Genomic DNA, 23,044 nt, shown 5'->3' on the forward strand with positions numbered 1-23,044 from the left:
TTTTTTATTTTTTTGTAAGAAAAAACACTTAACTGATTTTTTTTCTCCCTTCTCCTTTCAGGATCACCACCACGGCCGCTTGCATGATGGACCTGCGGAGGTACCCCCTGGACCAGCAGAACTGCACGCTGGAGATCGAGAGCTGTGCGTATGCCTCATGCCCACCCTCCGCCATGCGGTGCCACCTGATGCCACCCACCCCAGCCGCAACTTTCCACTCATGGGATGCCTTCCCGGGGTGTTATGGGTCACCCCTCCTGGAGGATGTCCCCTGGGGCAGGACCAGGCTCCCTCATCCAAACTCCATCCTGAGGGGACCTCATGGTTGAAATACCCAGGAAAATGGAGCTCTAGCAGCAGGCTGGGCATTAAAATCACTCTCACCCTCAGGAGAGCGGTAGAAGCCTCCCTTAGCCCTAAGAAAGTCCTGGGAGCCTGCCCTCGCTCATGGCTGGCCCCGCTCTGCGCAGGAGGTGGGACCCAAGCCATCCCGCAGTCCCTCCCCACCTCAAGGATCTTCCCTTAACTCCTATGGAAAACCTCTCCCGACCGTGCTGGCAGAGGAGGTCCGGCTTTCCCTCATAAAAATGCACCACGCTATCCCCGCAGGAGCGGTCCAGAGCAGCAGATCTTACAGTAATGATGATGCAGCTTCAGTGGTGATTATCAGAGAATTGCTTTTTTCATAAAAGAGGTCCCACAGCATCCATAGTCGGAAGGCGCCGTGCCGCCTTACCAGCCCTGCCTGCGCCTGGGAGCCCCCTTGCTGCTCCTGTTGCTCGGGATGCGCAGCCATCACAGCGCTTGGTGTGGCGGGTAATGGGATGTAAATTAGGTCCTGCTGGAGGCACTAATGACATGTCATTTCTGGCACTCCTTAGCATTTTGAGAATAGTTTACGGTACAACCAAGAAAACAGAAGGCAGAGAATTACCCACAGTTCCCCATGTTGCTATTTTGTCCTTAATGGGACATGTCAAGCCAATTTGCTAGTCAAAGCTACGTTTCCTTACAATATTTCTAAGATCCACGCAGAGATGAAGAGATTCAATCGTTTCCTTCCTCAGAGCTTTTGTCTTTTACACACTTGCCCATTCGAAATCTGCAGGGCTCCATTTTGGTTGCTTCCAAGTCCACACAACTCTGGAATAACAGTCCTTTTATGGCTGGCTTAAAAAACAAAGTATATAAAAAACCAAAACCAAAACAAACCACTAAAATAGCCCTTTTGTGGTGCAGGGGTGCTGGGTTTGTAAAGCAGCAGCAAGCAGCTGGGGTCTCCTTCCCCACAGCAGCTTGGGACACTTACCTGCAGGACATAAGCCAGTGCTGGCACTGCCTGTTGATCCCATCCCTCCATCCCCAAAATAGCCCTCATCGCGTATACCCCTGCCTAGGTGTGTGACAGGATTCAACAAAAACCTGATGAGGCAGACTGCAAACAGGCTGTTAATCTGACGTTTTAAGACGTCGTATCAATACTTTATGATATTTCAGGTTGAAATGACTTGTCTTTGTGAAAGTTCTTTTACTTTTAAAAAGTAAAATGGAAATTTGGTTTTCTTTTTAAAGCTAGAAATCAAAGTGAAGCATTTATTTTTAGACTGAACAACCTTTCCCTTTAGAATCACTTTAAAAAATGGCTTCCTGAAAAACATGTTTGATTTCATATTGCATAATGCCATAATAAAAAAAAAATACAAAAATTCATACCCACTACCAGCAGGTCATAGAATAAATGGAATAGAGCTAGTTAACTGTGAGATCTCCTAAAATTAGTTACTGTAATTTGACATTTTCATTGCTGATCAGGAAGTAAATTTGAAGTCACTGCTGTTAAATTTGTGGATGATGAAGATAGCAGTCTGTGTGGCTTGCTCGCTGCACATTTGAATACCTCCCAATTTGAATACATCCAGAATGCATTTGAATACAGCTAAATGCGGAGGTCTGTGCCTGGGTGCGGGAGCACGGGCCAGGCTGCCAGACTGAGGAACTCGTACCCGCACGGGTATCGACCGGGGGAAACGATGAAGGGATGGCAGCCCTGAGCACCACTGCTGGAGGTTTCATAGCAGGGCTCTGACAAAAAGGGCTGGAGCGAGCCTTGGTTATACAAACTAGGGGAGCCGTGAGTCAGAGCAGGGAGTCGACTGGCCTCTGAATATGTCGCTGGTGAAACAGGGAAGGGGACTTTGTCTGTATTTGGTTTCCAAAATTTAGAAAGGAAGTTGAGAAATCAGAAGAGGTTGAGAAAGGATGCTAAAAAGTAGTTCAAGGACTAGAGCAGATGTTTTGCAGCGAGAAACCTCAATAGCTCAATCTGGTTTGTTTACTGCAAAGGAGGTGGAGAGGTGACTTGTTTACAGGCTGGGTGCACCTCTGCAGAGGGGGAGTGCTGGGTGGAAAGGGCTTAGTAACCTCCTAGAAAAATTCAGAACAACCACCAGAGTCTGAAAGTCTGAGCCAGAAGAATTCAAATGTAAAATCACACACAATGTTTTTAGCTGCGAGAGTGTTTGAGCCGCTGAAATCAACCACCAGGAGGAGTGGGGGACTTGGCTGTTTCTTGCTGCTTTCCACATTTGGTCTCAGTGCTCTGGGAGAGATGCTGCAGCCAGATGCAAATACCAGTTCCTGTGCAGAAAGCTGGGGTACTCGAGGCAGTGCAACACCCTGTGACACCCCAGTGTCTGCAGCAGATGAGATGATAACCTAAGGGTCCTGAATGTGGGTGGACATTCCCCCACAGATTTGGGCTCGTGGGTGTGGGTGCTTTACCCACTTACTGCCATGGGAGCAGAAGCATGACATGAGGGGAGGAGGTGGAGCCCTGGTTTAGCTGATCTACATCAAAAGCAGATCTGGCATGGCATTTGGAAGATTGTTATTATTTTTTAGCACCCATGAATAAGTGCAGTAATGACAGAGAGCACAGGCTGTGGGCTTCGACACTACACAGTCATCAAATAATTCAGTTTGGGAAGAGACCTCAGGACGTCTCTAGTCCAGCCAGCAGCTCCAAGCAGGGTCAGCTATGAGATCAGACTGGGTTGCTCAGCTCTTTGTCTGCTTGGGAGCTGCAGGATGACACCATCCTCAAAGGTTCAGCTCTGATCTGGGGTAACCCTTGGCCCTTAAGGTTAGGTAGAAGAATTTCTCCTCCATGGTACATTCAACAGCTCTTCGTTCCCCTGATCCCACTTATAGTCTGGTGCTGGTTTTGGTGGCAGCTCTCCCTGGTGGATGTTAGCCTTGCTGGGTATTGCTAGCCAACTGCCTCTCTGCTGGGAGGGCTTGTGGATAAGGCTGTTGTGCTGCAGTGCAGGTTGTGAAAAAAAGCTGTCTGCGGGCATAGATGAAGTTCATGCTCTAAAGGAAGCCTTGCACCATGCCACACCAAAGCCTGTACATATCTTACTGCTCCTTTGCACACAGAGATGATCCCGTGCAGCTCTGCACTTTGCTTTGAATAAGAGGCCACCCTTTGTGCAGCAACAGCCACAGTGCTTCAAAACCCAGCTTGCCGCAAGTAGCATTAATTTTTAGGTGGAGATGAATCCTTGCCCACAAGGGCAACAGGCAGGGCTGTGAACATCACGCTGATGGGAGGGGAGCTGCGTGAGTTCATCCCCTGGGCCTCATTCCCCATGAGTCCAGAGCATCTGGGGAGTCTTTCTCCTGGGACTGTGGCTTTGGGCTCCTCAGCACTTCCAGCCTGTGCAGCCCTGTCTGGCATGTATAGTTTGGGGCTGAAGTAAGAGGCTGTAGACTTGGTTGAGTTAACAAATCCATTACCCTGGAACTTAAGGGATTAGTATTTATTACCAGCCTGACTCCCCTTCCTCTCTTTTCCCATTACTGCTCTTTTCAGCCAGCACTTGGTGAAAGCAGCCCCTGATCTCAGATACTCTGTCCACTTCTCAGCTTCAAATTTTGACTGAGAGTACTTAGAAGATGGAGGTGCTCTGATGTTCAAATTTCTTTTCAACTGCTGCTGTAAATCTTTTTCTTTCTGGGAATTTTTAATACTTGGATGATCTGTTTACGTAGTCCCCACCTGAATCTATTGTGTGGTCTCCCCCTTCTGGTAGAAGGAGGCAGTTTTTTAAAAAACAAAATGCCATGTTTGGTGCATTTGACAGAGGCTTCTGATGCACAAGTCCTTTTCATGTCAGCCATGGAGATTATGTAGCACAAGTCAAAGCTCGATGGGCCACTTCTCACTTTTTTCTCCTGAATTCTAGCCAGAAGTGGGAGTTCTGACCAATTTTTTCCTGTTTTCCTGGGGACTGTACTGCCAAGCTCAGCTGAAGAAGAAAAGTACGTCAGCAGGGAGGGGCTATGCTTGCTATCTGATGGTGTGGGCTCTCCTTTGGATCCTTTTCCAGATCATCTTAGAGAAAATGGGGGTGTCATCTGCTCCAGCTTGTCAGCTCAGTTCTCTCTCTCTGCTTCTTCATCTCTGCAGATGGTTACACGGTTGATGACATTGTCTTCTTCTGGCAAGGAAATGATTCTGCTGTCACAGGGATGGAGGTGCTAGAATTGCCTCAGTTCACCATTATCGAGCAGAGGCTGGTCAGCAGGGAAGTGGTCTTCACCACCGGTGAGTCTCTGATGAAGGGATGTGATGGAATGTGCAAACCTTCTGCTGATCAACATCAATGTGGTTGTTCCTCTGATTCAGATGCTGAGGCACTAATTTAGGATGTAGGCTTCAACTTAGGGTCCTGTTCCATTGGAAAAGAGGCATCCTTGCCCACCAAGTTTCCTTTTTTTTTTGGCTGCTTCTCTTCAGAGACTTATGGGATCATTTTTTTGCTGCAGTTGTTTCCATTTCTTAGTCAAAACACTAATTGAGCTCAAAACAGTACCTCTTTAGAAGGTTCTCAGCCTTTACCTTATTTTTATGTGGTTTGCAACTAGCTCTCGAAGCTAATGTAGGTGCAATAGTGAGTAGAAGAATATATCAGTTGAAAAGCAAGTGGTCTATGAAATGATGCAAACCCATCTGTACATGGCAACAAAAAGATCTGGAGAGAATACCTTAGACTATTCAGCTACTGCCAGTTGGAAAGTTGGAGGGGTTTGGATTTGGTTGCTGTCTTCACTTTGATCTGGCATGGAGTTCACTGTGAAAACAGCATGCCACACACCTGTTAAATAGGACAATTTTTGAAATGCCACAGCCTAAGTCTATCAGCCGTGGTGGCAGATGGTGATGTTGCTACAATAGTGCCTTGGGGGCACGCTGGGAGCCGGGTCCCATTGCAATGGTAATCTAGAGACCCACAACAAGAGGCAGTGTTCCTCCAAAAGAAGTTTGCAGTCTAAATAGGTAAGACCTTCAAAAAAAGACTGGTGAAATACTGTGTTCAAGCTACACAAATGGCACATAATGGTAAGAGAACATAACCTCCTTTTTCCCAGTCTACCTCCTTGATCATTAAAGGCTGTTGTTCTCTTGTTACTTTAGCTGCCAACCCATGATTACACCCATGTTTCAGGCTGCTGTATTGCCTAAGGAACGGAGGTGGGAAGGAGGAATGACTTGGACTTTGTTTCACAGCAATGAGAGAGGCCTGGCTTTGTCCCTGTCAAAATGACCCTGCTCCAGTGGAAGGACTGTAAAAGTACTTATTGTCATCACTATCCCCATTAGGTTTGCTAAAACATTAGGAGGAAGTTGCAAGAACTTGGGAAAAAAAAAAGACCTACAGATTAACTAACAGTACTCTATTTGCATATGAATTTGCCCAGTCTGACCATAACCCATTTTTAGAACAGCATGGGAAAAATACGATTCAGATCTTCATTGCTGTTTGGAGGAAAAGCTAGCACATGAAACATTGGAAAATCATCTTATTGCATCCAGATATAGGGTTAAAGTCTCCTGTGTAAGCCTGTATCAAATTGGCATGTACCATAATAGCAATTTCAGCACTGAACAGACATTCTCCCATGATGTCTGATATCATAATGTAACTTATGTAGAATTTCCTTTCTTCTTAATATTCTGAGCCAACTGAGCAGATGCTGAAGAGGCCTCTTCCAAAAACTGATGAGTCTGCAAAATGAAATGAAGAAAAAAGAGAGATTTCTCATTATCCCTGCCTCTTGAGAACATTTTACAAATAAAATTTCAATTTCTAACCTAAGCTCTTATCATAAACACAGGCTTGCCCTCCTCTCAAACAACATATCCCTTTAATATCTCATTGACAGGTTCATATCTGCGCTTATCCTTGAGTTTCCGGATTAAGAGGAACATTGGTTACTTCATCCTGCAGACTTACATGCCATCTATTCTCATCACCATCCTGTCCTGGGTCTCCTTCTGGATCAATTATGATGCTTCTGCTGCACGAGTGGCACTGGGTATGTACCTTTTCATTATATGTTAAAGAAGGTGGTTTTTTGAGGGAGATCAGCTAGGACAGCTGTAAGAAAGAAAATACATCTTTCTTTGTGAGGCAGCAGCTAAGCAAGCCACATAGGTCTGTCAGACTTGTAGTCCCAAATGAAGGACACTTTTTTTGAGAACAAACTTCAACTTTTCAGCCAGAAGAGTTACTTTTTTTGTTCAGAAGTATCAGTACTTCCCAAGCTTGAGTCTGTATTATTTGAATCAGTAGAAGTTCTACCATAAATTTCTGTAGGTGCAAGTTTAAACTCTGTAACAAAAGCATAAATGGTCACAGCTTCTCAGACATGTGAGACTGACATGCCATGAGCCCACCAGTTCCTTCACTCTGGTTTGTACTTGTTTTCTTAAGAAGAGAAACCTCGGCACCTCTTGGTCAACAGGTGTGCCAGGACTGGTTAGCTGGATGATAAATGCTGAGGGTGGATGACCAAAGAGTAGTAAAAATGGTGAGTGAATGGCTAAAAGATGAAAAAAATAAAGGAAGTGGCATTACACATCTTCGTGATAGTTTAGGCCCCATAGAGACACTTTTTGTAGCTGAAGACCTTCATAACCAAGGCAAATGTGGGACAGTAGTTAAAGTCCAAGTTCTCCTTAAGCACATGCTCCCCTAAATAGGAATGTTTTCCTATAAGAGGAAAAAAATGAGGTCTTTTAAGCAACAGAAGGGAAGTGGGGGTGGATTGCAGATGAGGATTTTGAAGAAGGAACAGGAGAAAGGGGGGATGGCTGGCATATGAGAATGGGGCTGTGTAACATGATGGAAAGTTCAGAGGAAATAGGAGAGCCAAGGAGGGAGAAGGATTTAATCTGTGAGTGGGAAAAGGTTCAGAGAGGCAATGGAGCACAGGTAGAGGCTGGGTCTTACAGAAAAGGTTGGGGGCTTAAATTAGCTCTAGGAGAAGACAGAGTTTGAGAAGACTTAGAGGAGGGATGGTTTGTACAAAGATATAAAACAGATTATTTGGCTGTGCTTGCTTGGAGAGGCTGGAGCAGGGAGACAGGGAGGGAACAAGAAGAACATGGTAAATTAAAAAGGTAAGTTGCATTGACAAGAGTATAATCAGTGACAGAAGAAAAAGAGACCACAGCAGACGTTGCTGGCACAGTGAAAGTGCAAGCAGAAGGGTGGACATGAGATGCACAGCTGTTGAATTTCTGCTGACATCTGGATTCAAAGGAGAAGACAGAAGAAAAACATTGTAGATCAGAACTGGAACAGCTCTCCCTAAACTATTCCTGACAGCTCTCTATCTAACTTGTCCTTAAAAAGCTCCAAAGAAGGAGATTCCACAGCCTCCTCTGGACACTTAATCTCCAGATTTACCTGCTTGGACAGTCAAAAAGCTCTTCTTTGCCTCTGTCCTAAGTCTCCATTGCAATTTGTCCAGCTCTTAATGGAGACATGGAGAACATTCCATTCCCCCTTTCTTTGCCCCAGATTTCTGCATATTTAGACTACTATCTAAATATAGACAATATAATATATTGTATGTATATAAATATATCTCCCTTCTGTTTACTCTTCTGTGCACTTATTAGTTCTTTAAATCTTTTATCAGGAATGACACTAAAGACATGATGAGGGTGAAGGGGAAACAGGACAAGCAGAAGTCCAGGATGCACAGAAAGGTTTGAGAGCCATCACTGTAGAGGTAGGGCTAAAACCAGAAGAGCAAATTAAGGTCATGGAGACTAAGAGAGCTGCCAACAGAGAGATGAGGAGGAGGGACACTAGAAGAAAAGGAGATCAGCAAAGTAGCAAGAAAAGCAGGACAGCTGAGTTAGTGAAGCGGGAAAAGAAGACTAGGTTGAAGAAGAAAAGTTACTGCCCCCAAAAGAAGCATGAATGCTCATTGCCATCTTTTTGAAGCTGGCAGAAGACTGTCAAAGAGACAGTCCAGAGAAGGGAAGAGGCTGAGAAGAAACCTAAGAAGAGGACTGAAGCTGTGAGAGTAATCATGGCACACCAGGCTCTTGGAGACTGAGTAGATGGGGAAGAAAGTGTTCAATGAGACCAAGAAGTGTTTATTTAAGATGCAGGAAATATGAGTAGGCCTAAAATGGAGAGCGTGAGGACCATGGGAGGAGTGTGTACAGATGATAATTGAAGTGGTGAGTAGTAAAACTGGTGAGAGGAAGGTGGGAATTGATGGGGTCAGGGATGTAGACAGAAGCCTATGAGGCAGGCAAAAAAAGAGAGCACATGAAGAGGGAATATCTTCACTTTTCTCCTATTCATGGCATTGGAAAGACACAGCAGATTATAGATTCATGTCAAGGATACTGAGGCATTCAGTAATGCGCAGGGAAGCCTGATGAGTTCATGAAGTGGAAAAGAGGGAGAAGAGGTTGAGAGACTGAGAGCAAAACTGAATGTTTCCTACCATACTGAAGGAAAGAAGGAGGATCAGGGAGGACTTAAAGAACCAAGGCCCAGAGGATGTTGATCCCCATCGTCCTGATGATACTCAGCTTTGACATTTTCTCCCACTGTTGGCAGCTGGTTTATTTTCTGCAGCAATTGATACTGGGCAGCTGGGCTTAGAATAATGACAATTTTCTTCCCAGTTGCACTGCTCCCATTCCTCCTGAGGTTGTCCAGCTGGGAGGAGGGATGGGGAAGCTGAGTGGCATTTCAGGAAACCAACCCACCTTGGTAACAGAGCACCTACCCTCTCCTTACAGGGGTCACCACGGTACTTACAATGACTACCATCAACACCCATCTGCGGGAGACTCTCCCCAAGATCCCTTACGTCAAGGCTATTGATGTTTACCTCATGGGCTGCTTTGTCTTCGTGTTCCTGGCGCTCCTGGAGTATGCTTTTGTCAACTACATATTCTTCGGGCGAGGCCCCCGGCAGCAAAAGAAACAGAGTGAACGGATCAGCAAGGCCAACAATGAACGCCACCGTTACGAGGAGAAGAGGGTGAGAGAGCAGGTTTGTCCCCTTCTTTCATTGTGGCAGGAGAATTCAGACTCTCCACTGTTCATTCAGTCCTGGGTGAGCTATGGAGCAGCCTCTCTTCTCATCACGATAGATGAACTCCTGTTCCCCTGTCTGGTGATTACTGGGAGTCTTTTCTCCCTGATCATTTTGTCATCATCCTCAAGCCAGTCTTATCAGGACCATCCTCTTGCACAGGGCAGGTGTACCCAAAAGTACCCCTGTGGCTTTTGGTCCTACTGTGTTGGCAGAATCACACTAACACGCTCAAAAGTTTGCTGCAAGCACATGTGGCTAGTCCTTCAACTCCAGCATCAGTGGACAACATTTTCAAATGCAGATCTCCAGGTTCAGAGCTCACAAATGACCCAATCAGTGGTATTGTTACACAGAAAACAGTTCAAAATCACCCCTGATGGTGTGGCCCTCTGTGCATTGTGCACAGGACATCCCTGCTACCTTTCTCTCTGTCTTCCCTGTTCTAGGTTGACCCTTATGGTAACATCCTCCTCAGCACTCTGGAGATGAACAACGAGCTGCTGGCCACGGACATGATGAGCAGCGTTGGAGACTCTCGAAACTCTGTCATGTCCTTTGAAGGCTCAGGAATTCAGTTCCGCAAGCAGCTGGCCTCTCGGGATGGATTTGGTCACCACCCAACCCTGGACCGCCACGTCCCACTGACCCACCATGCTGCAGCCCGCAACCGTGCCAACTGCCGTCTCCGCCGGCGGTCATCTAAGCTGAAGCTCAAAATCCCAGACCTGACAGACGTCAGCACCATTGACAAGTGGTCACGAATCATTTTTCCAATCACCTTTGGATTCTTCAACCTTGTTTACTGGTTGTACTATGTAAATTGATGCCTGCAGCCTCCGAGAGAGATAGGGACAGACACTCAGACAATGACAACACAGGAGTGTTGTGGTCTTTTGGGTTTGGGTTTTACTCTTTACTATCATCGTCATTTATTCCTTTGATTCATTAGATTTATTCTAAGCTTATTCTTCTCTTTTCAGCACATGTAGAACCATGGAGTGTGGGGGGGGGTAAGGGAGAGAAGGGTATATGGGAGGGGGTTTCGTTTCAGGGAGGGATGTGTTTGTCTTGATTTTGGTTTCCTGTTGAAGGACTTAAACCATTGTAAAAAAAAAAACCAAAAAACACCAAAAACAAAAAAAGAAAGAAAAAAAAAGAAAAAATGACAGAAAAAAGAAAAAAAAACACACACAAAAAAACCAAAAAACCAAGAAAAGTTTAAAAAAAGGGGGGGAGGGAGATTTAAAGAAATTGAGTCAAAAACTGGTGGGGGTGATAGGTTATCTTTGGCTGTGCTCACTAATGCGCTATTCTCACTTCCATTTCACTACTGAATTTCACCTTTCTCTTCTCAGTATTATATTTTTTTAATCTTTCTTCTGTCACTGCTCTTAACACCTTCATGTTTATTCTTTCATGGATTCATGAGATGGTGGGGTTTCATTCTCATGCTGTGAGATTTCTCTTTTCTTTTTCTCTCTCCCTCTCTCTTGCTTACAAGCCTAAAAGAATCTTTTAAACCAACAAATAAAAAGAATATTTATTTTGGAAGAGCTGGGAAGGGGGGAGGACAAGGCAATTATTTGGGAGGGAAGGGGCAATGTGGGGTTATGGGAGGGGGGGAGGAGGGAGCTTATCAAAAACAAAGGCACATTTGCAAGTTGCCTTTTTCCACCTTCAGGAGTTTGCAAGCTGTTTTTCCTGTATGAATGTGTGTGTCTGCGTGTGTGTGTGCGCGGCGCAGCTGTGTGTGTGTATGTGCGCATGTATGTAGATATGGATGTGTGTGTGCAAGCATGTTTTCTGGGGAGGGGAGCTGGGGAGGGGGGTTTTCTAATGTCTTTTGTAGAAAGAGAACACAGATGACATTTAACTGGCAGTGTTTTGGGGGCAATAGCAGGGGTTTGTTTGCTCATTGCAACTTCGCAAGGTTGGAGTTTGGAGTCCCAGCTTGTATTAGAGAGAGCTGGGGAGGTAGATTGTGCAAACATATACTTGCTGAGCAAAGAGAGGGCTTTGGGGATCAGCAATGGGACAGAGCTGCTGTTCAACACTGGCATCTGATCTCTAGTAGACTAAGCTGATTCAGTCCTGAAAAGAGGGGTTGTTCCTAATCATTTCCACCCTGCATCTTTCTTACTGAGTTTAGGGAGAAAAGCAGTTGCAGGACTCTGAAAACTCAATCCTTCCCCGCCTTTACCTGTGTGTTCCTTGTGCCAGGCAAGGGACTTCACACTCCAGCCCACTGAGTGACCATAGCCTATGGCAAGGTGCAGAAAAGGGTGGATGTCATTAAGTTTGTTGTGCTTCAGGATGAAAAAATCTGGCAATGATTACTATCCCCTTTCCTAAGAAGTTCAGAAGCAACTGGTGGGCTGCTGCTACCCTCTGATCTGTACTGGTTCTATCAGGCCTTGCTTTATGTCTGTTAATACATGCAGAGTGTAGAGAAGAGCACCCTGCATCTCTTCTTGCACAATATGTAACTAAGGATGCAGTAGAGTTCCATGGAGCATGGAAGACGATGGTCTTCAAAGACTGGGCAGGGTGAGAGTTGCAATGAAAATGCTGAGTTTGTCAGTGCTTGTGGAAGCCCCTAAGTCTGTAGCAGCTTCCATCCACAGGCACTCATTATACAGGTACAGAAGGGTAACTTGGCCTTGGAAAGCAAGGTCAACTTTTTCCAAAGGAGCCAGTGACTTTCAGGAAAATCACTGAATTATTGGCCACTTTGGTAATCACTGATGATAGATAATCTCCCTTATAATATTAATAAAAGCCATGAAAATAATAAATTCACAAGTGCAAAACTTTAACCCTAGGGTCATTCTGCCATTCCTGGAGTAAGGATGAGAACCTTGTTCTTACCTGATGGAGGTTTTTACATGCCAGACACACAGACACACACACACTGCCTTGAATCCAACCATCCCTTTATTTTCCTGCTAGCATTCTCTTCCTTTTGCCTTGATTCCATTTGCTTGGGAGAGCAGAGTGACCCTCTGAGACCAGGGAAACTTCTGTTTTTCAAATGACAGATGCATCTAATGCACATCTTTTCATTTACTAATTTATGTCTGTACAGTGCTATGAAAATGTAAATCACTATAGGCCTGACCTAGTAGCACTGAAGTCATGGAAAGTTTTGCCTTGACTTGGATGAAGCAGGATCAAGGCTCATAAGAGTAATAAGTGTTGTTATTTTTTTATCAGTAATGTGTCTTACGCATTTTCTGCTAACAGAATCCTAAGCATAAAGGTAGAACATCCATAATTCTCAATGGCCCCCAATCTCTGCCTCCCTCTCTCATGTTCATGCAGGCACACATTTGGTCCAGGCCTACCTGGACTCACCAAGGTTTTAGCACAATTGTTAAATCAGACCTAGATTCCCAGCTGCCCTGCAGAACAGACTCTTGCTGGTTTCCACATTCAAAAGCCATGCTGTTGAAAATGGGTTTTCCCAATATTGTTGCAGTTTATGGTCTAAATATGTATGTGTAGTAATAAGAGTCTGAAGAGTGAATGGAGCTGGATAAATAGGGCTAGGGCTGGATCGGGTAGTTTTGTCTACCTGATACACAGAAAGTTTAAGCTTGGCCGATAGAGAAAGTTACACTTTCTAGTGGCATTCTATTTGGAAATGGCTTTTAAATGTTTTAATGGAAGTCATAAAGTTGTGTTTTATAACATCAGCAGTATAATGTAGGTGGATAAATGCATGTCAGATGACTGCAGTTCCCAGATGGAGGCTGCCTATCAGCAGGTTCAGTTTTTAAGGGGAGTCCAACCAGCTGATTGATGATTAAATAAAATATCTAAACACTCACCCTTTATATATGTGATTGCAATGTAAATGGTGGCCAGAACGATAGAAGGGGAAAAAAGAGACAGTTATAAGAAGCCTATTAAGATTGGAGGGAGAACAAATGGCCATGTGGTAAGAAATTATGAAGCTGAGGGAGATGACTCAGGAACTCCAGTAATTTGCTAGTTGTAATAAAAGCCTGACAAATGTGTAGTAGGAGTTAGGCACCTGAGAGCTCTCTCAGCTGGTCCCAAAGACTGGCAGGGGCAGCAGCGCACAGATGATGCTCTTTGCTGCTTGGGCGCTGAGCCCCACAAGAAGTGGGGTCCTGACTGACCCCATCCAGCACCCTGCAAGTACAGCCCAGGGCCTCCAGCAGCTGGAGATCAAGCACATGGGGGCTGTGTTTAATATTTGAGGCTTCAATCAGAGACTGAGCCCAGAATTTCATAGCAACAATCCAAAAGCTTTCCAGGGAAAAAGCACTGCTCAGCTGAGCTGGGACTGGGAGCCAGACTCCTTTGCTATTGCCTCAGTTCTCTGTTGGCTGGGTTCTCTTTCTTATCAGGATTCATCCTAGTTTCTCTCTTTGAATGTTTCTGACCTAGTATTACCAGGTCAGTTTTACTTCATAGAGTCAGTCTTAGTATATTCAGACATCTGGACTATTTGGTCCTACACAACAATCCTTGCCAAAGAGTGTGCAGTCAGGACTTTTCACAGTTCAGGAACTGCCTTACAATTTCTGGTGACGGGGCAGAATGCTGGAGAACAACTGAGCGTCCTGTGAGTCGAATGAGTAATAGAAAATGTGTTCCCGTACAGAGGTGAGGGAAGAATGCTGAAGGCCTTTAGAAATGCCCTCCTCCAGAACTCAGGTGGCACCTCCATTTTCCCCCTCCATAGTTGCCTGTGTCCACCCCTAAGAAAGGCAACAAACCCATGTCTCATTTTGAGGTCTAGTGATCCAGAAAGGAGATAGTGGAGAAAAAATGGCATTTTAATCATACTCAAGGCTCAGAGGTTTCAAGCCATCACAAGCATGAGGAAAGGAAAGGCATGAATCTCTCATGCAGTGGGTACAAAGCTTGTGTTACCGGAAAGGTGGTGGGGATTTCCACGCTGCAGCTTGTGTGCCTGCTGCTGTCCACCTTTTCTTTGTGAGGGGAGAGAAGTGGGGAAAGAGGGAGGAAAGTGTGAGTGCTGTTCCAAAGTGGAGCTGCTTCTGACTTTTGCTGCAGTGGTGCAGGAGGCAATTCTGATTGGGACTTGGTTTGTTTGCAGCTTGGGGCAGGATTGCTGCTTGCTGCGTTGTCGTTTTTTAGCAGAGACTGTAACCGGAGTGTGAGGGACCTTCCAGGCTGCCTGAGGGAGCTGGGCTGGGGGACAGTGTTTTGCACCTTTGCCATGCATAACAGCCTAAGGCAAGCATGTGGAGGAGGAAAAGGAAGAGGAGAAATAGAAATGAAATCTCTCTCAGGATATACATGGCCAACACAACTCTATCGCTTCATTTTCTGACACTGTATAGTGCTGTCACTCAGGGACCTTTAGGAACTAGGACCTTGGGACTGTAATCCTACCTGTCCCCCTCCTACCCCCCCTTCACCTTGAGTATTAAGAACTGAAAAGAGAATGAGAGAAAGAGCAAAACAGAAAAATAAGAGCCCTGGTAGCAAACCCCTGCTATTCCATGGGTGAAAGTAAAGCTTTGGTTACTACCGTAAAAGGAAAATGTATACCTTTATATTCATGTCTTCAAGCATAAACCAGCCCATAGTGTATATAGGATAAGTTCACAGTGCATGAAACAAACAACAGGACTGTAGGTCTTAACTGGCATCCAGCTTTCTTGCATGCACATCTGACACCCCGCCAGCAGCTTATGTCTTGCAAATAAGTAGGGAACCTGCCAAGGCTTGGCACTTCCTCTGTCCAATGGACAGCACATCCACTTCCCAGAAACAGAGCCATGCAGGGAACTGATCGGGCCAGTCTGTTTGACCAGATCTGCTCCAGAGGCTCTGGCAGGAGGAGATAAGGGGTGGGGGAGGGAGTTGGTTTTGTTTTCTTTTGGGGGGTTGGGACGAGGAAGGGGTTTTAAATCTCTGAGCTGTTACCAGGCAGAAGAGAAACCTCTGGAGCTGCAGACCAAAGGACAGTGGCTTTAGGGAAGGTGGTTACTGAAATTCTAATGGGGAGGATGGGATGAGGAAGAGGTTGTTGGTGGAAGAGAACTGTAACTTCAGAAGCAAAGCAAATAGGAGAGAGGTAGTGAAAATATATGTGCAATACAACGGGTTTGAAAGGACTAGAGCACTGAAAACCAGGGACCTCCACTGAGTCAGACAGGCTGGGTGCAGCTGCAGGCAGCACTCAAGGAAACCCAGCCATGGCAGCAGTCCCCAGTGGGCAGAGACCAGTCTCTGGGAGGTGGTGAGGTCAGGAACGGGGGAAATAGAGGGAGACTCACGGTGCACTGCCATCAGTATGAGCTCAGTCCCTTTAAGCAGGGACAATCATTTGCATCTGGACAATGTTGCAGGAGCTGGGCTGGGATGCACAGGGGAGCAACCACCTTGCCAAGCTGAGGCAACGGCTGAGCTCTACCCTGGTGTCAGAGATCAGAGCCAACTGGGCAAGAAATGCCATGTGGGTTACCAAATGCTTTCTTGGAGATGAGATTGGGCTTACCAAGCAGGGTGGGATGTCTTTACAGTAGACATGGAAATTGGGTCGGGGGCATGGGCCGGGTGAGAGATGTGAAACCTGTGTTGGAAGCAGGACCTAACACAGATGCTGGGAGGGAGGGAGGAAGGGTGGGAGGGAGGGAGGGGAGCAGAGACTGGGGAGGAGAAGATGTATATAGTATTGGGGCTTGGGTTTTATTTTCATTTGGTTTTTGTTTGGTTTTGTTCTTTTTTTTGAAAGAAAAAAAAAGATGTTTGATTTCTAATGTCTTGATGTAAACCAAATAAAAATGGTTCTGTACATTCAGAAGTAAAGAACAGCTGAAAGGTGACAAGTGTAATAAAGAAGCACTGTCCTCCAGGCTGATATTATAAACGCATTTCCCCAGACTTTTCCCACCGGGGTTGGAGGGCAAACCTGTGCCTGTGCCTGTGCCTGCTCAGAGGCACAGCCTGCCGGGGTGGTGACCTCAGGGCTGGCTCCCTGATCCACCTCCAAGGGCCATAAAGAAGAGGTGGGGAGTAGAGGTGGAAGTGATGGTATGTAAGTAACTTTTCAGTGTTTGATCCCACCATCCCTGAGGCCAATGGGAGGAGGCTGTGTATTAGATGCTAATCTCTTGCGCACATGGTCTCTTCCTGGAGAGCCAACCTGCACTATGCCTTATTGTATTTTGGGATGTAGTGAAGGCGGTGAAGATGATATCAGGTATCACTTGCATAAATGAAGTAATGCAGCTGGAGTAAAGGCAGTATGAGCCTGAACTTTCTTTGAGAATCTTTTGTTGCTGCTGCTGCTTTCCACCCTGTGATTTAGCCTAGGGTGACAAGTGCTAGGAAATGCCCAGCTGCTCAGAAGAGGTACAAAGAAAGCCCTCCATGTGAAAAGATTTATCTTAAGACGCTTTGCAATTCAACAGAACCTTGCCTGTGGGTTCCTGGCTGTTTGTGAAGGATGGGTTTGGAAGAGAGTGCAAAGCCGGGACCTTGTGTTAAGCTTAGTTATCTTTTTTAGTGGCTATTGGCCTTGCAGAGACAAATTCTTCGTCAGAAGTACAAATGAGTGGGCTCAAGTGTAGGGCACTGATTGAATTTGGACTAAGGGACACCTGGTTTCCATGCAACTTCCAGTTAGCAGAAATGAGTAATGGGGAATGCCAAGGATGATGATGATAGTGGGTCTGAGACATATGGGTAACCCTCTATGTTACAATCCATCTTTGTCTGGACTGGGAGGAGCGTCAAGGGTAAAAAGAAATATGAGAAATTGCCTGTCTTATGTTGTCTATCTTACGTTTAGTGCTGTGGAAAATCAGAGGACAGTGTTGCCTTCATGGGGCAGAAGTGTGGCTTCTTTCTACAGCTGGGCTAATGAATGTTGTGTTACTACAGCAACGCTAAAAGAAAAAAACTTTATGTGGAAGGCAGACCAGAAGGAAGTCTCAATCCTCTTAGGAAAGGCCATTCTTCAGCAGTAAGGCTTCTCTCCACTGCAGCTGCCACTCCAACTAGAGTGCATCAGTATGGTGCAGCCACACAGGCCCTGACTTAGCCATTTCTGCTGATGAGCAGATGGTGGGTAAGCAAGGACGGGTGTTTTGCAGAGACAAAACAAGGAGTTTTGTGAGCATGAGCTCCTGAACCCCATTGCGCTCTAGACTAGAAAACCCTGGAACAAAATGCGGTCTCTTGCTCCCAGAAGCTTATGCTGTCATCACCCTCCCTAGAGACAATGGACCCAAACCATCCCAAACCTTCTGTTCTCAGCTCCATGCTGTGGGCGGCCTGCTCCCATGTAAGACAGCCAGAACTTGCCAGTGCCACAGGCATAAAGCACTTACAGAGTAGTATTGAATATGTGTATGGCAAAGTGGGGAGATGAGAGGTGGTAGACCCACTTATGATACAGGGATGCACATATTATCATTTGCACAGGCTGAGCTTGGCATTTATACTGGCAGACATTTCCCCCAGAAAGGATGAGATAGCACAATGGTGAGTAACATTATTTTTTTGAAGAGGGTGATAATATCTCTTCCAGTATCTATTTTAAACAATAGATCAGTATTGGTTTGCCTTCTGTAAAGGCTTATTCCTCCCAGCTCTCAGTGCTATGCCAGCTGAATGACATGGGGCAGCTCCAGGGTTAATTGCCATACTCAGTTAGATACTGGGTCCAGGTCTTATTTGGGGACCTTGCTGGGCATGTAGTGGACAGAGTGCCCAGGCAGGAGCATCAAAGTTCTTTTCCCTGACTTTCCCACCCCTCTGGACATGTCTTTGACCACAGTATGCTCCGCTGGGTATGCCGTCATGTGGCTCACGCTGCCCAGCTGCACAGATAGCCCTGGTGCTGCTGAGCCCAGTGGGGAGGGCTTGGGGACCAACAGGCTGGGAGAAGCCAGGCCAGCAAGGAAAGAAAATGTGATTGCCTTTGTTGTGATGCCAGTGCCTCTTGTGGACTCAAACAAGGGGCAATGGCCTATTTTTCAACATCAGGAACACCCTGTCTCAGGTTAGCAGAGACATTTCTCTCTGTGGCTGATCTCAACTCTTCTCTGCAGAGGAACTGGCATTGCCTCTTCGCTGACAGATGCTCTGCCCCATACTGGGACAGACTCGCTTGACCCCACTCAGTCCTTGATCAGGTCCTCTTTGTTTTTACCTGTAGGGGATGGTGCATTTGGTTCGCCTCTTCTTTCTCATCACCGTCCCCTGGCTGTGCCCAGGGCCATGGATCCTGTGCTGCTGCAGCACCAAGCCCTGCCAAGGCAATGGCCTTTCCCAGTGAGACCAGAGGGTCTCAGTGGTGAGTGCAGGAGGCGAGCAGGTAACTCCTCACTGCAACAGTGGCTGTTGTGCAATATCATGACATGTCAGGTGGGAGGCCAAAGAGGAGGTGCACCTTCTGAGAGAGCTAGCACTGGCATAGCTGGTGATGCTTAACCTTGTTTCTCCAGAGACAGTGACCCACAGGACCTGAAGTTCTGGGGACCTCTGTGCTACCTGCCTCAGGGACATCTGGGGACCCATCAGGGGTGTTTTGGACAGGAATATATCTTTTGCTAGTGCAGCTTCCAGGCTGTTGTTAAAGATCTTGCCAGCCTCGCACCCCATGAATTTGGAGGCAGAAAGGACATGTGTCCCAGAGCCTCTCACAGGCAGAGACTGGGCAGAAATTCTTGGGTTTCAGCCCCTGCCAAGGCTAGGTTTTGATGAAGGAAGAGGTTAGCAAGGGAGGTGAGGTTGCCCCAACCTTTCTCTCTCCCATTCCAATTGCACTGAAGCAAAAAGGGGATGGGCAAAGCAGAGAAACGTGGTGGGATTAAACCTACACAGTACCCCAGTCCAGCAAAGCCCTAGCCCTTGCTCAAGTCTGAGCACAGGAGCAGACCTGATGACTGTGCATCTGCTTAAAATCATGCTTGGATCTGACAGCTTCACTGGGTCAGGGCCAATGTGCTTGGCAGGCCAAAAGGGAAGATTCTTAGTGAGCAACCCCCTAGAAAGGCTCAGCAGTTGTCACAGAGAAGAGTTTCTAAGATCTGGAAAGATGAATAGCTAGGTGCTAGAGAAGAAAATTGGAAAACTGAGAATAAAGGAAAGCCTCAACAGTTACCCAGAAACACCCCATCCGTTGGCGAGTACATGTGACCCTGATGGCAGGACCGTTGTCCAGTCTGTGGTATTTTTTCTTTCCATTGCCTGACATGTCATAATATTGTCTTTGTGTGAAATCATATCCCCTTTCAGAAGAGAAATGAGTTTCTGAAGGACAAATGCCCTCTCACAATGTGCTCACTACAGGGATGTTACGCCAAGAGGTATGAAAGCAAACAAGATTAGACCTCTAAGGCTGGGACATCCTTCCCAGGAAGTTCTAGAACACTTATGCCAATGTATCATCCTCTCAAACTGCACCCATCCATCTTCCTCTCAAAGATGAAGAAGCGGCAACATCTTCTCTAACTGGGGACATCTTAAGTGGCCTGAAATTCAGACAAACGACTAACTGAACAACAACGACAACAGGACAGGGAGATCAATGTCAATGTCAATGTATACTATCAAAGGGACTGCTGTGAACCATCTTAACATACTCTGAGTGGCTGCGTTGCATCCTGTACAGTGTTACAAAAAAAAGAAACAAAAAACAACAATAACAAAAAAACCAGAACAAAACACCCATTTTTACGATCTTTAATTTGCATTTTCTGCATGAAATAAGACCTTGATCCTTGTCTTTTTTCACAAAAGCAGATTCTGCTTTAACTAATGTAAAAAAAAAAAGGAAAGAAAAATAATGTTTCTAGCAAAGTGATTTAGATGTAGAAAATTTTGTATAAAAAGAGGGAAAAAGAAAAAAAAAGGAAAAACAACAAAGAAATAAAATAAAATGACTTAAAGAGCCATCTTTGTCTACTCGAGAGGTGAGAAGGTGTGATTGGTGGGTGGCACTTTCTGCTCTCAGAGCCATCCTGTGTCAGTCAGAGAGGCACTGGAGCCCACACCCCATGCCGCAGGAGGGCTCCCAGGAAAGGTGTGCTCACCAATTACCGCCGGGTGCTTTCAAAAACTGTCTCCTTCATCTTCTTTTAGGGTGAGTGGGCAGGAGGGCAGGGGGAAGGGTGGGAGGGGGCAAGGAGAGTTGCTTTGATTTTATTTTGCGGTTTTGTTTGGGGTATTTTTGTTCCTGCAGTGACAGTTTTTGAAAGGTGATGATGAACAAAAGTAAAAACAAACAAACTTGAAAATAGTTTACAATTTTGTACAAACCATTATAAATACTAACAACAGATGTTTTTAAAAATGGTCCATACCAGTGCCAAAATAATGTAATGTGTACATGAATTTCTTCTTTTTTTTTTTTTTTGAAAAAAAGGTGTTGAAACACAAAAATATTTCTTTTTTAACAAATGCTGTATGTGGACATAAATGTACTTGAACGCTGTTAATTATTAATTGGTTAGGAATCTTTCTTGGGCTTTTGGGTTTGCTTTTTTTTTCCTACCCAGAACAAAAGTAACACTTATAAAATACAGCCTTTAAGGAGAAACAGTCAACTTTTTCTCTGCTGGTTTGAATGTTCTTACATGTTTCCATTTTCAAGGCACTGTCTTTAGGCCAAATCTGTATTACTGGCCTCTGAAAAGCAAATCAACTTTACCATCCAGAGTACTCAAACTTGTCCTTAACTTTAAACATGACTGTAGTGATGCCATTTGAAATGTGTGTCCAAAGGACTTTGCTAAGACTCAAGCAAAGTTTTCTGCACGTCTAAGCATTCTGCTTGGTTGAACCAAGAGCTGGGATACACACAAGCTCTATGACACTGCCTAGAGCAGAGGGGAAAATTAGAATAAATCCCCAGTCTTACTGTTCCACCATAAGGTGAGTAACTTATCCTAACCTTGAGGAACAAAGCTCAGAGATTACCTTTTCAAAGGCTCTTGAGTCCTATTTCCACAAGCAAATAAAGTACTCAAGCACTTCTAGACTTTGCCATGCTAAGCAAAAGTGGATTAGACAGGACCATTTCCAGAAATGACGGATGCACTTAAAGTAAGGCATTGAGCTATTTCATGTTAATAGGCTGAGTCTTAAGCTCCCAGATTTCTTTTTAAAAGTTTAAAAGGCTTGGCCTTTTGAGGTCATCTAGAAGTTTTTTGGAGGAGCAAGTAAGGCTGTCTGGACAGCCATTGCAGAGTAGGCGAGTGCGTTAAGCAGCCAGGGTGCTGCAGTGTGTCAGCGTCACTCAGTGAGGGGCTACGGGGACATGGGGGGATGCTGTTAGGGAGGTGGGAAGCATGGTCAGCTATGACTGCAGGTAAAAGGAGGGGGCTGGCTTTGAATCCCCACTTCCCTGTGGTGCAAAGTGATGTTACTACCCTAAAATCCCTCACCGCAGCTGCGCTGGGTGTCCATGCTCCATCCAGGCTGCGTTCTTCACAGCTTGGTCTGCTCCACACCTCTGTGACTTTGTGCTGTAAGCATATATCTAACAATTAAAAATACAGGGAAAGTGATTAGTGCAGGGACCCTCGTGGGATGCTGGAAATCTCCTTGCCACTGACAGGACCATTCTTGCATCCCTAAAGCAGAGAGATGCTGTCTCCCCCACACTCGGGCAGGAAACAGGAAAATTTACACTGCCTGATATGCTCCAGCTGGGCACTCAGGTATCTGTATCTCTTCTCAGCTGGGACCTACTGCCAGTGGGATCAGTGTGGCTGCTAGGATGAAAAGTCAGGAAAAAAATCATGCTAGGAACTGCATTCAGCACTCAACACGTGAAATCCAGTCCTTGTTCCCCTCTCCAACACCAACCAAAGCCACCACCCATTCAGCAAACCAACTGTATGATATTTGGCACGTGATGGGGAGGAAGGTTTCTTTTTAGCCTTTGGATTTTTTTTTCACTGAAGTCTATATATAATATGAAACCATTACCTTGCTTTCCTCAAATATGACAATTCAACCTTTAGCTCTCCTCACCAGCCACTAGGACAGTTCTTGTCTTTAAAAGCCCCAAAGCCCTGCTGAGCTGAGAGTCTGCCCTTTCCTGGCACAGCCACAGTGGTGAGGAGGCCCTGGGAGCATTGCTCCTCTTAGACTTCCTTCCCACTGCCGTCATATTTGCTTAAAGCTGAAGCTTTTTGAAACCTAACACATGAGATAGGCATCCAGTCCTCAGTCTTGGATGTCCAAACTCTTGAGCGTCTCAGCCTCACCAAAATCATAGATGAAAGCTAAAGAGGCTTTGACCCCCAATAGAAACAGTAAGAGCCAATTATTTGTTAGCTTTAAAAGAGAAATGGCAAGTGGATAGTGTCTGCCGTGTTTATGCTTAAATAATGGGAGACTAGAGCAGAGGAGAGCAGCACAACAGAAATCTTTTCAACCTGCGATGGTGAGTTACAGTTCCTGCTAATCTGCCACTCTGGAGAGTTTCTGTGATGCTTTTTTTCCTCCTGCCTTCATTTTATTAGACAGATAACTGTGTTTATGTTTAGCTGCTGGAAAAACTCCTCATCTTGCCATGTCATTTAATTTAAAGTGAGGTTTTAGCCCTGTTAATCTCACTTTACCTTCCTGTTCTCTTCTGTTTAATCTATTGTCCCCAAGT

General features: G+C 45.5%; 1 protein-coding gene and 1 long non-coding RNA gene across 3 annotated transcripts in view; both read left to right on the forward strand.

The window, feature by feature from the left end:
- The window catches only part of LOC115333736 (gamma-aminobutyric acid type A receptor subunit theta), a 75,191-nt gene extending 64,213 nt beyond the window's left edge, over positions 1 to 10,978 (forward strand). The window contains exons 5-9 of one of the 2 annotated variants that reach the window (XM_029997090.2): positions 62 to 144; positions 4,472 to 4,609; positions 6,229 to 6,381; positions 9,119 to 9,375; positions 9,867 to 10,978. In XM_029997090.2, the coding sequence (XP_029852950.1) occupies positions 62 to 144; positions 4,472 to 4,609; positions 6,229 to 6,381; positions 9,119 to 9,375; positions 9,867 to 10,244 (1,009 nt within the window). In that variant the 3' untranslated portion in view covers positions 10,245 to 10,978. The remainder of the gene's footprint in view (positions 1 to 61; positions 145 to 4,471; positions 4,610 to 6,228; positions 6,382 to 9,118; positions 9,376 to 9,866) is intronic. The other variant, XM_029997091.2, reaches the window with a different exon arrangement.
- Positions 10,979 to 16,035: 5,057 nt separating this feature from the next.
- On the forward strand, positions 16,036 to 20,981 carry LOC121232502. Its single transcript, XR_005931062.1, has 2 exons — positions 16,036 to 17,913; positions 18,590 to 20,981. It is a non-coding gene; the product is annotated as an uncharacterized LOC121232502 (long non-coding RNA).
- The last annotated feature ends 2,063 nt before the right edge of the window (positions 20,982 to 23,044 follow it).

The sequence above is a fragment of the Aquila chrysaetos genome, chromosome 21 (assembly GCF_900496995.4).
Source record: "Aquila chrysaetos chrysaetos chromosome 21, bAquChr1.4, whole genome shotgun sequence".
Classification (NCBI taxonomy): domain Eukaryota; kingdom Metazoa; phylum Chordata; class Aves; order Accipitriformes; family Accipitridae; genus Aquila; species Aquila chrysaetos.